The sequence below is a fragment of the Mauremys mutica genome, chromosome 18 (assembly GCF_020497125.1).
Source record: "Mauremys mutica isolate MM-2020 ecotype Southern chromosome 18, ASM2049712v1, whole genome shotgun sequence".
In the NCBI taxonomy this organism is placed as follows: domain Eukaryota; kingdom Metazoa; phylum Chordata; order Testudines; family Geoemydidae; genus Mauremys; species Mauremys mutica.
In genome coordinates this window covers 23082082-23095147 of record NC_059089.1, presented here as the reverse complement: position 1 = coordinate 23095147, position 13066 = coordinate 23082082, and the positions used below count along the sequence as shown (strand labels likewise).

At 47.0% G+C, this 13066-nt stretch overlaps 1 protein-coding gene across 1 annotated transcript in view; it reads right to left on the bottom strand.

The window, feature by feature from the left end:
* Positions 1 to 219: 219 nt before the first annotated feature.
* Positions 220 to 13066, bottom strand: part of SNAPC4 (small nuclear RNA activating complex polypeptide 4) — a 31198-nt gene continuing 18351 nt past the window's right edge. The window contains exons 16-24 of the mRNA XM_044992847.1: positions 12340 to 12753; positions 10914 to 11003; positions 9678 to 9927; positions 9002 to 9072; positions 8541 to 8648; positions 7427 to 7454; positions 4628 to 6768; positions 2591 to 2732; positions 220 to 680 (exon numbers count right to left, since the gene is read on the bottom strand). Coding sequence (XP_044848782.1) covers positions 2610 to 2732; positions 4628 to 6768; positions 7427 to 7454; positions 8541 to 8648; positions 9002 to 9072; positions 9678 to 9927; positions 10914 to 11003; positions 12340 to 12753 — 3225 coding nt within the window. The 3' untranslated portion in view covers positions 220 to 680; positions 2591 to 2609. The remainder of the gene's footprint in view (positions 681 to 2590; positions 2733 to 4627; positions 6769 to 7426; positions 7455 to 8540; positions 8649 to 9001; positions 9073 to 9677; positions 9928 to 10913; positions 11004 to 12339; positions 12754 to 13066) is intronic.

The following is a 13066-nucleotide window of genomic DNA, read 5'->3' as shown; positions in this document are numbered from 1 at the left end:
AGTTAATTCCCACTCCCTCTTGGGTGCTATGCGAGGAAACAAACATCACCTTTCTTGTTGTCAAAGACCAAACACTTACAGGAAAGCATATTCAAACGAAACCTCTCCTGTTTGTGGGGCCAGAAATAACATGCCTAAATCTTTTTAAATGAGAAAAAGATATAACATTTATATTTAATCAAACAGTCAGAATCATTCAGGTACAAAATAAATCCACTGATGATTCAACAGTATTGTCACCTCAGAACCAGTTAATTGTCAACCACAAGCATTGCCACAGCATTAAAAAACACAGACTCATGTTCTGAACTGGGGACAGACATTTATATAAATAGGCTCCAACACAAAAAACAAGCAAGCATTCATTTTTAACGCCTGTTTCCAATAGTCTTCTCCCACCTTTGTCCATGCTGCTGCCAGACTGTAAGAATGTTAGAACAGAATCAGACTGTGTCAAGGAAAAAAAAAAAAAAGAGACTTCCGTGTCTAACTTTCCCAATTAGTGGTTTTAAACGAGAACTGTAGTAATATACAGACTTGGCTAAGTGACGGGAAAAATAGTGCAACCGTTTTCCTCTTCCCCAGAGCTGCAGAGTCAGTTTATTTGAAGCATCACTGGTCAGTAGTGCAAGGAACAGCTGCTATTGCCACGTCTGAAAGCAAGCTTCATTCAGAGACTCCTGTAATAAGAACACATTCACCTCTCATTAGTCACAGGCAGTTTCTAAAGCCATTTAAGAAAAGAATCAAAAAGAAACGAGAACAACTCCATGAACTGAAGAGGGATCAAGGCAAAAAAAAAATAAATCTTTTCACTTTTTTGGTAACTGTCAACCAAAAGCTGTTGGTGTTTTTTACATTGATCAGACCACAGCACCTGTGTAATATGGTGTTAGCCCTGTGAATACAGGCAAGGAAACCACTTGCCCCGCAGAGTCTCTATGGTAGAGACATGAAAAGCATCCAACTCCCCAGGCCCTCTGAGAACTAAACAACACTTATTTTGCCCAGCAGTGGCTTGTGGGTGATCTTGCTCACGTTAGAAGCACTGCCTGATGGAGACCATGTGCTGCACTCTATTCAAAAGTCCATCACTCTGGCCACTGAGAATTTAAAAATAGAGAACATCTGCCATTGCTAGTGTAGGACCTTCAGTATCTTTGCTCCACTGTTGCAGAGTCAGCCAGACATCAGACAAAAGCAGCCCAAGTGAACCCCCATCACCAGAACTCTGTAAGGCCATCAGCAAGGGGCACACAGTAGCCAGGGTGTAGAGAAGACACTGGGACAATGTTTAAGCTCTGCAGCAGGAGCCAATAGCTTTGAACACATCCTTCAGACATTCCTCTCCCCAGGAGCTCACTCCTCCTCACCTAAACGCTCATCCTCTGTTTGGGTTTTTTTGGTTAGACTTGTCTTATCTTAGCAACCAATCATGCAAAACTCTCACTATCAGTTGCAATGCCTCACGACCAATTCTCACCACTGACTGCAAGGATTCTGGGTTGTTGAGTCCATACGACAGTGGCCTGTCTCTCTAAAGCGGTCCATAAATATAAATGGAAGGGTAACAACCTTGATGAATGCAGTAACATCAGATCCCTCCTGTAAGGGGTTAATCAGTTGGCACCTGACCAGAAGGACCAATGGGGGAAAGAAAATACTTTCAAATGGGGGATGGGGGGAAAGAGAGGTTGTGTCTGTGCTCTTTGTTTTTGTTCCCTCTTGGAACAAAGAGAGACCAAGCAGGTAACCCAGCTCCTACTGAAATGATACTTACAATTTCTGTAATTTTAGATGTAATAGCAAGGAAATGCATTAGATTATCTTTTGTTTTAGCTTGTGAATTTTTCCTGTGCTAAAAGGGAGGTTTATTCCTGTTCTGTACCTTTGAAGTTGAGCCTAGAGGGGAATCCTGTGTGTTTTAAATCTTTTTATTACGCTGTAAAATTACCTTCCACCCTGATTTTACAGAGGTGCTTCTTTTACTTTTTTCTTTCTAATTAAGTTCTTCTTTTAAGAACCTGGGTGTTTTTTAGGACACTAAAACACCAAGGGTCTGGTCTGTGCTCACCTTGTTAACCTATTGGTTGGTAGATTATTTTCAAGCCTCCCCAGGAAAGGGGGTGAAGGGGTTTGGGGGAATATTTGCGGAGAGGGGAGTAGGGCTCCAAGTGGCCCCTCCCTGAATGTTTGTTTAAATCACTTGGTGGTTGCAGCAATATCGTCCAAGGACAAGAAAAGGAATTTGAGCCTTGGGAAGTTTTTAACCTAAGCTGGTGAAATATAAAAAAAGTTTAGTGGGTTTTTCATGCGGGTCCCCACATCTGTATCCCAGAGTTCAGAGTGGGGAAGGAACCCTGACAAAAGCACTGTATAAATGTAGCATGCCTTGTAATTACGGTCTTTACTGATCACGACTAAACAAGTGACTTCAGACCTGCATGCCCACAGGGAAGGTGAGACAGGCCTGTTTCAAACCACTGATATAGGCCTTGAGTCAGGATTCCCCAGCTATTTCTAAGCTGTGCCTCACACAAGTGCCTCTCCAGGTCTCTCTCCTCAAGCGAGAAATAGCGGAGTTACTAACATTTCTCCGCATGCTTCTCTCACATCCGCTTCCTCCTCTTCCTGAAGCGAGTACTTCTCCTGGTTCGCAGAACTCTGGCCTCACCCACGTCAGTGCCGGAGCCTGAGACCGACTGCACAGCAGGCGCTTCACCTCCAGCACCCTGCAACATAACCAGTGATAGGGCATTACTGCAGGCTGAAGATACTTGGGATCGCAGGAAGGACCGGAACCTTCTCCCCACAAATCCTTCAGGGATTCTGGCAAGGCTGGGAAAGAATGGAACAAAAATAGCACTCTCTATTACCCAGATCATTAAAAGCACAACGTGAGGCCTGTTCCCCTCGATCACACAGCCGTGCCAGACAGCATGTGTTCTCCCAATAGTGAGGAACATTACATACAGAGTGTAGTAAAAATTCATCTAGCCAATGCTCAGGTGTTTCTTCCTGGGGACAGTGATACTGCAAGGATTCAAGCTGGAGCCCTGCTTTTACAGCAGCTCCCTAGCTCACAGCCTCTGCCTGGCTCCGTGGGAACGATTCCTCCTCCCACACATGATGATTGTGCCACTGCAGCTGGGGGTCAGGCTGGGGCCCTGCTGCACAAGGGGCTCCAGAGTGTCTCAAAGTGAAAGACTCTTCCCCACCCCAATGCAGCCACCTGGACTGTGTGCACATTCTAGCAGGTAAAGGGAATCTAGTCTGACTTCTCCCCATCAGCCCCCTGCTGCTGAAATGAAGCCACTCCAACTGAATGAAGGTGGGTGGGCGGCAGGACCTGTAAGTCTTTGCCCACCCCTAGAGCAATTTGAGAGCTCCTCCTGGGTACGACCCACTGTGCTTAGCACCCCAGTATCAGCTTGTGGGGCTGAGGCAGGGGGCAAGCCTAGCCGCAGGTTCTTCCCTGAGGAGAAGAGGCGAAGCCGGCACTATTCTAACACCCTTCTTTGATCAGCTCTTCTAGGAAGGGACTGCCAGTAGCAACATAGGAACAACGGAATAAGGATCAGGAGGGCCCAAGAATGAGGCATAGTCACCATCCACAACTTTGGTGTTACGGAGCTTCATCAGGAACATCTCTCCCCCAAAACCCCTTCCATTGGACAGGCATACAAGCACTTGGAAAACCCTAGTCTAGTCACACGTGACGCTGTGGAGTAGGAACCTCACATTCTACATAGGGACACAGGTGCTCTTCTCCTTACATCCTGGAGATGCAAAGACCACCGTGTTACCTATCCACAATGTAAGGAATTCTCAGACACACCCAATCCTGCTAACCCAAGCTTTCCTGGGAGAGGTAAACAGCTGCAGGTCTTCCCCAAGCATCCTTCTGCTTTGCTTTACTGTAGTATCCACCAGCACAAGACGAAAAGGAGGAGCTTTATGGGAAACACCACGAATTCTGTAAACAGGAGCTTTCAGAACAGGGCTAGAAACATGGTTAGAAGTTAAAGACCATTGTGTTTTAACACTATAAAGAGAATTTAAGTTACTGAAAGTCTCTCTGAAGATCGCAACCAAGAAATGCACTATTGCGAAACCCTGTGCCGTCATGGCTACCAACAGCCCTAACCAAATTCTCCAGATTCCCTCTGACAACCTTCTACAAAGCAGCTCTGGGTTTACATCTGCAGCCCCGTGAAAATCTAGGGGTACTGTAAACTAACCTGAGCTTCATATTTAACAGACCCAGAGACGCTGCACTGACTATGCTGTACCTACTGACTGGGTGCTCCGGGAAAGAGGGCTTTGGCATGCGTGGGAAGGAGTGGCACATAATCCGAGTCTAACATGTTGCATGGAAACTTGATCCTTTTTTTTTTTTTGGGGGGGGGGGGGGGGAAGAAGAGAAGAGAGGATCCGACTTCCGTGGATGCAGGGTATTGCGTGGAGCAGGGAAACTTTCCCCTAGTTCTCAACCAGATAAACCCATGCTTATTCAAAAAGGAAAAAAAAAAAAAAAAAAAGTTACAAGCCAAATCCTGGCCCCACCAAAGTCAATGGAAGTTTTGCCATTAACTCCAATAGGAACAATTCAATGCTTTGACTTTACCTGGTTAGTGATGTCAGCATCCTCACTCCCAGGGACAATGCCAGCTGTGCTATCCAAGGGTACTTCCGCTGGTCCTTTCCCACAGCTTTCTACCTCCATCAGTTCCTTATCAGCAGAGGACTCCTCTTCGTCACTCTCTGAACACTGCTGCCAGCTGCTGGAGAGAGTCGTAGTCACAGAGGGAGGAGGCAGAGTTGCTAGGACGGCTGGGAGAGTAAATGCTGCTAAAAACCTGGCTTTCAGCAGGAGATAGGCAGGGTTATCGCTGAGTTTCTGCCACACCAGCGCTCTGACAGCTGGCAGATCAGCCCCAGCGCCCCCATCATTGCGCTCTTCAGAGGTCCCGAGGCACGACACACACTGCTCCAGCGTCTTCTTCTGCAGAAGCAGCCTGGAGAGCGTTTTCAAGTTGCACAAGAAAGGCGGCAAGTAAGCCAAGCTGGTTTCCAATGGGGGCACCGGGATGCCTCGCTTCCCTCTCAGCCACTCCTTCACCAAAGCCTCATCCTCAAGGGAGAGAAGGTTGACGTCCAGGAGGTTCTTTTCGGCACTGGGTGTGGGCAGCCCCGGGGGGTTGTCCACTTGTGGGGTGCTCTGTGGCTTTGGGAAGATTGGCCTGTTCCTGGTTACCTGTGCACCAGGAGCGTCTGAGTTCTCTACTATGTTGTTACAGGCCAGAAGCTGATCCTGCCTTTGCACCAGGCTCCCTTCCAGCAGGATGTTTGGATTGGAGGCGGCTCCGGTGAGTGTACTGCAGTTATTGCTCTCGCCCGGGCCAGGGAGACTTGGTGAGCAGAGCAGGTCAGCCCATGGAGTGCTTGCAGGAGGCTTCGCTTGGGGCAACACCACAGGGCTGGGGTGCAGAGCTGCTCCTTCATCTGGAAGGCTCGCTGGAGTTGCACTCCTCTCTCCAGAGGAGTCAGACATCCTCGAGAGGCTGTTTAAAGATGCAGGAGCTGGGGGAGTCATGCTGGGTGAGTTGTGCCCAGGATCCAAACAGGTTACAGATGAGGAACGAGTGGAAGGGTTTAAGCAAATCGTCTTCCCTGAGGATGCCCCTTCCGCTAACTGTGGGCTCAGCACTTGTGCACCCGTGCACCCGATGGGAGGGTGACTTGCTTCAGGTGGCATCTGCGGCACTCTTGGGGCAGAGGTCTCTCCAGTCTGACTCTGATTTTTGGCAGCACTGCCTACGATCCCAGCTGCAGGCTGCTTCCCTTGGCTCTGAACACTCACCAATGCTTGTACCGAGGTGGGGATCAAACCCTGTTGCGTTACCACCCAGGTGATGGGCATGATGTTCTTGGGAACCACGTGAGACCTTCTCTGGGGAGCTAGGATAGCAGGCAATAGATTGATTGCATTCTGCTGTGACCTGATCAGTGCTGGGGCACAAGTCGTGGATGTGGAGGGAGAGGTTTCCTGGGGGCCTGACTTCACGGCGGCAGGGTTCAGAGAAATGGCTGAAGATGGCATCAATGCAATCTGCTGTGGCACGAAGGCATGGTTTTGCAAGACTACAGGTGCTGAGCTGCCACTGAATGCTTGAGCTTTCTTGCACCGCTGGGACAGGCCGTTCTCCCCTGCACCCATGGGTCTGTCCTGAGAAGCCTCACCTTTGGACACATCTCCCAAAGCTGCCTCATTGAGCTCTCTCTCGGATTTCGCTCTCCTCTCGGAGGAGCAAGTGCTCTCTGCAGATTCTGGGGCTGGAGATGAATGGTTTCCGACAGGTTTGGGAGAGGAGACAGAAGCCATGACAGGAGTACATGGAGGTAATGACACTGGTACACACGCTGCCTGAGCATTCCTGCTACCTGCCAATCCAGCTGTCTGAGGCTCACTTCCTCCTTGTGGGGCAGGAATTACCTGCTGCACAGGGTGCTGGATTATCACAGAGGGTGAAACCAACACCTGGGGGGCAAGAATCACTGTTCTCTGCAAAGCTTTCTTAGCCCGGGACTCCCGCAGCCTCTTCTCTCTCAGTAATTCTGAGACGGTTTTAGGTTTTTGCCTGGGAGTGGGAAGAGTAGGGACATCTGCTGACACAGCTGCAGGGTTCTCCGTTGCTTTTAAGGCGATGGATCTCCTGGCTCTTTCCTTTGCTGGGACCTTCTGGGTGCGGGGCTTTGCTGGCAAGCCTTCAGAAAGAAGAGATTTTATCAATGCTTTCAAAGCCGAATGAGGCTTTAAAAGTCGCTCCCTAGCTATTAAACCATAGGGTACCTTAACATGGTAAGTAACACACGGCTGCCATTCATGCTAATAGGGAGCTCCGGGGGATTCTTCGACAAAATGTATCTAATCTGCCCTGTTCTGAGGGCCTCTTAAAAAAAAGTGACACTCGAATCCCAGTAATGAGGAGTGAATGTAACTATCGTCCCAGGAGTCGTGGGCAGAACTTACTGACAGAACTATACCATGGAAGGGAACGCCCGCTCAATCAGGTCAATATAACACCAACATTCAGCACCGGTATTAGACCGCGCCAGGGTGCTCTGCCAGAACACCCAGCCTTCAATAGCACTACAGAGCTGATGTCCAGAGATGATGTCACAGCATTGTTGGACACCCTGTCCCTCCAGAATCTTTGCCCTTCTTTATTAAACGGCATCTTTCTATGGCCAGTAATGGAATGATCAAATACAATCAGCTTAAAAGCCCCCAGAGAGTAAAATGAAAAGTGATTTTGTTCTTGAGGCTTTTATCACATTAGATTGAGAGTCGTATTAACCAGTGATTAACTAAGCACAAGTCCCATTTATTTTCACAGTATACAGGAAGTGTTAGGGTAGGTACCTGAAGAGTTCTTGGAACTGCAGGAGGGCTGCAAAAAAGGGAAACAGATTATGAATTGTGTTCTTGGGATATCTAGAGATCAGATACACAGCACTGAAGTAGAGGGCACTCATATTGTGGGTACATCATTTCTCAGATGTTTCTGGGAGAGCTTTGTACTCCAGCAGGAAAACAGGATTCTTGCAGCTATACATTGGCGCATTAGCAGGAAAATATCCTCAGGACACTGAAAACATATGTCAGAAGTGGACCCCAATAAAACTAATGATGTCAGTGCAGCTGTGCAGGTTGGATTTCTCTTATCTTCCCTTCTACTGACACCACATGCCTCTTTAGAGAGTTTGAGCAGCAAGTCCACAGGACTTGGCCTAGAATGGGAGTCAGAACTTCTGGTAAGAGAGACACAAACAATCCTCCTTGGTAGATGTTGCTGTTCTTGGAGCCAGTTGGCACCACTTTAATCATTCAGCCACAGAGCATCAGCTCGTGAAGGCAAGGTCCCAGCTGACCCTTTCATTACTGTGAACACCAACAGCAAAGACATCTTCACTATTTCCCCATTAGCTCCCAGGCACTACACTGCAATACAGATAAATAATTGTTTTATTGCCTGCACATACAGTATGGCGGGGATGCATGGGAGAGCCTAGTACCAGCTTTTGAAAAGAGAATCATCAGCAGCAGACCCAGCAAGCATAAGGTATGCAAAGGTTGGACTGTCTAGACAAGCCATTTAGCCAGTTGTAATTACAAATTCACAACAGCCACTTCCTCTTCTAATACAGCATTTCACTAGTAGATCTTACAAAGCTTTACATAGGGTAAGTAACTTTTACTAACCTCATTTTATAGCTGAGGGAAAATGAGGTTAAGTGACTAGACTCTGGTCACCAAGAGTTAGTGACAGAACTGGAAACCCAATCCAGGTCTCCCACTGCCCAATTCGGCGCCCTATCCACTCAGCCACATTAACACTGGTTTTAGTCTCTCCTCTGTGAGAAGTACAAAGCAGCAGCTGACAAACAGGATACATACAGCTTCCCTTAACACAAACAGTCGGTGATTTCCACCCAAGCGCCCCGCACAATGGGACAGGGTTTGAAACACACAGTACCTTCTGAAGTCGCCTTGTATTCCCAGCCATGGACCTGATGAGGTCTGACTGCCTCATCTTCCTCTCACGAATAACCTTCATGCACCCACTAGTGTCAATCTGGAAGAGCTGCAAGGAGATGAAAATCTTATGTTAAAGCTCAGCTCGGAAGAGAGGCATTCTGGGGGTGAAAGGGACGACACCCTGCAAACAGGAGACATTTCGTTTGAAGAACCTCAGGGCCTTTTTTTGTTGCCACTGGAAAGAAGCTAGGTAGTATTTGGTTCTTTGTATTGCAAGATTTATTTTTTTAAGCTGAATTTACAATCATGGCTTCTCTACGTGGGCCATATAAATACAGCAAGACGTAATCATTCGAGAGCAAAATAAGTGCCAGTGATGGATGTTAAATATCTATCAAATACAAGTATAAAAATAACTATGTTAAAACTCTGGAGTCCAGTTAATGCAGCGGTGCCCACCTGAATGAAGAGCGTGAACACTGGAGTGCTGCCCAGTGTGACTGTCTGAAGCTGTTCTTGAATAACAAGAGCTGGAAAAAAGAATCCAATGTAAAAAAAGTTAAGTGAACATTCACATACGTCTGCAGAGGGTTATGAGCAGCGCCCCTCCAATATTAACATTTGAGGAGCTGAATAACGACACTTGCAACTCACTCTGCTCTTATAAAAGCCTCTGGCAAAAGAGAATCCCCTCTGTTAAGATCTCAGAATGACCATATATTTTGAGTAAATAAATGAGCATAATTCCCTGCCTCTCGATTAACAGAGACTCCTGGATAGGAAAAAGTACTGCCTCAATAAAATCTAACCTACAAAGGAAAAGTGTCGTCTAGTGGTTAGGGCAGGAGACTAGGAATACAACTCCTAGGTTCTACTGCCAATTCTGCTGCCATCTTGCTGTGTGACATGGGGCTATCCCTTCTCCTGTCTGGGTCTCTGGTACCTGTACCGTAAATGGTAAGAGGTAATGCCACTTACCCTACACCTCAGGTGGTCAAAGGTGCTTTGAGATCCTGAGATGAAAGGTGCTGTGTCCTAAGGCACAATCCTGGAGCCCTGTTTAAGAGTCTGGTGCCATGCTTGTAAGGGGGGTGGGAGACAGGGACAGATAGAAACCTGATGGGGTCAATGGTACCTTTTGTCTGATGGGACGCCACCCTCTCAGCTCTAAAGGTGCAAGGCAGTAGGACATTGCCCACCCACGGAGTCACTGCCATCAGGAGCCTCCTCTCCAGATACTTTCTGTGGAATTGCTCTTTCTGGCGACGGTACCGTTTCTCCTTAGTGGTCTGTAATCCCTGCAGCTCCTGGCCGACTGACGTGCCCGGTGTCACTCCAGAAGCCACTGCTGAAGCGGGGACATAAGGCTTCCGTAGCCAGTCTTGCTGTATGTGGCAGAACAAAGATACAAGATCACAAAAATTCAAACCAACAGCTATAAATTAGCAGTGCTCCATGGAATTCTATGGAACGATGCCTATGTATGCCAGTGGAGGATCTGCTCCAGTGGGTTTTTATTCCATTTTACCAGGACACTGGAGTCAAAACACTTACTGTGTGTTAAAATAAAGGCTGCAGATTAGAAGAAAGCATATACACCCTGGATTTCTTACCGGGGCAGGGGTTATAGGTCAGACCACCAACATTAAATGATTATAGCAGAGCCATAAGATTGCTCAGGTTAGGAATTGAGAGTACTGTTATCCTTCCCTTTCCCCTTCACTTTCTCTTCACAAAGTGCATCAACGTGAGTTCCTAACCGCGTCCTTAGGGATGCCAATATTATTAGTTACAGGGCACTCTACTATTTCAGTGTAGATGGGGACAGGGCATAGTTTGTAAGCAGCTGACCAATTAGATTGTTTGTTTTGCCTCCCTTGTTAATTGCACATTAGCTACTTATCTTTTTATCTACACAGAACTCAGGTTCAAATGCTGTTCCCTATGGCAGGATCACACTGGATAAACCACCAGTTGAAACACTTGTGGGTTTGGTCCTTCACGGAGGATTAAAAAACAAACTCAGCTGATCACGTGCGCGCTAAAGCGAAGCCTTCCATCGGGGCATATAAATGAGAAGTGCAAGGCACTAAGTTTAGTGGCGAGCACATGGAACTCTCAGTCCTAGCATTGTTTAAGTGCGTAGCCTGGTTAGGTATATGTTTAGAGGCAGTCTCACAGCTACATGCATCATTGGCCCTTTAACAAGAGCTCAGACAGGAAATAGGAGTGTGGAAGTTAAAGTTGCTTTGGAAATTTTACTCCCTTCAGTCCATCGTATGGTTTATCATGAAGAACATCTGGAATTCCAAACAGATTGTCTGTGCTATTAGCAGGGGAAGCCAGAACCACCAAACAAAAAGGCACTTACGCATTTCCTCTGAGAACAGGTATTATTTCTTAGCACTCTCCTCACATCTTCCAGGGTAACCTTTAACACTTGCTTTCCTCTTATGGAAGCCTAGAGGAAAGTATATAAAAGCCATAAGAATGACCATACTGGGTCAGATCAATGGTCCATCTAGCCCAGTGTCCTGTCTTCCGACAGTGGCCAGGGCCAGATGCTTCAGAGGGAGCAAACAGAACCATCCCAATTTCTGGCAGTCAGAGGTTTAGGGACACCCAGAACATGGGGTTGCATCCCTGACCATCTTGGCTCAGACATTGGTGGACCTATCCTCCATGAATTTATCTAAGCCATGAGCCAAAACAAAAAGTTTAAAGGATTAAGAGTCTTGTGAAGAACTAATCTGCACTGCCAGCTAGATATCTGCATTTTCTCAAAGTAACCAGCTCAACTTTCATTTGTTTCCAGTTTAACTTTGTCTCACACACTAGCCCAGTGCTGCAATGTTTGGTTTGCAGATGCATATAAACTTTCCTCTGAAGTAATAAAAGAAAAAACGTTAGGAAACCCAAATTTAGGACCATTTTGACCCACCTGTTCTGCTATTCTGGCTTCATTGGGGGGGGGGGGGGAGGAGAGAGAAGAGACACAAACCTGAAACTTTTCCCAGAGAAATTGGGTAATCAAAGTCACCACAAGACACACTGTGTAAAATTTTCCAAAGGCACCTCATCCTGTTGGGGTGTGGTGAAGTTGTTCAGGAAAATAAAGCAGTATCATTGATTGAATATCAAGCCAATGCTACACTTGACAATTTGATTTTCCAGAACAACCTCGAAGAGTGTGACCCAGACAGTAACATTACATTTTTCCCCGAGTTATGCAAATACCTCATCTGCATTGAGATGAATAGAGGCTCCCATGGCCAATATACACTATCGTTTGTTAGCTTTTAACCTGAAATGCTCTACAATTTATACTAACACACCTCTGTGCACAGAGGGCTCTTTCTTGACCCCAGTAATACCATCATCTCTGGGGTGGAGGGTGGCAGCTGTTTGACAGCCACATGAAGCCACAGTTTGGGCAGGAAGTGTGTCATGGCAGAGTGAATTGACAAGCAGAATGCAATTGATGACACTGGCACTTGGCTAGGACTTTGAGGTTAACACCCCATTCTTACAGGAAGTGCTACAGAGGCCTTGAGGATACCAAAAAGGGCAAGGCCTTGGATTCTACATTTCATCCAAAAGGTGGTCTTCCCAAAACAGTGCCCCCTATGACACACGGGGCAGTGGTCCAGTAATGATTCAGAGAGGAAAAAGGGGCCATAATCACCCACACCACTTGCCTTAACGGTCTCCCATCCGACCTGATCAACACTTCACAGCTTGAGCTTAGTTGACAGCCCAACAGTACAATCTTTTTAAAGGAGAAGTAAAGTGCTTACCTCCTTTACCAGTTCTTCTGGATCCTTCAAATTGAGGTCAGTAGAAGGTGAATATCCAATACCTTTCAGTATGGTACTTAACCCTGCTGAATCAGTTGGGACTCTGCCCCTGCGTCTCCGAGCAGACTTAGCTGGAACTCGTTTTAAGTGTCCCTTTACATAAGCACTTGTGGAACAGTAGAGGGAGGAAATCAAGTGTTTGGCTTTCCTGCAGTTGGCCGGATCTGTCCTCGTCGGGATCCACAGGTCAAGGCCAGGCACTGTACCCCTGAATCCTGAGGCGGGGTCTATTTCTCCCTCAGAGCTATTCATTAGCTCCGGCTCTGAATCCTCGCTGCTGCTCTCTGAAGAGGTGGAACTGCGTCTCCGCACTCGCCTGCGTTTCTGAAGGCGTTTCCTCGGCCCAGACTTTTTCTGTTTAGCATTAAAAAACCACAAACCCAACAAATAAGAGCCGACAAATATTCACCACTGATTTGTGTCTCCCCCATTTCTTCTTCATTAGAGCTGGAGGCAACCAGCTGGCATTACATACAAATGCTTTAGAGGACAGCACGCCATCAGGAAGGCATAGTTTGCCAGGAGGCAACCCCACTTTACAGTCTCTGACATAATTCACATGCTACTTCTAGGACCAAAGCCTTTTATGAGTTCAGAATTCCTTATACAGAGGCAAGTTCTAACACCGATTTCTGTCTCCAGCAACAAGGCTTAATGCACCAAGTGG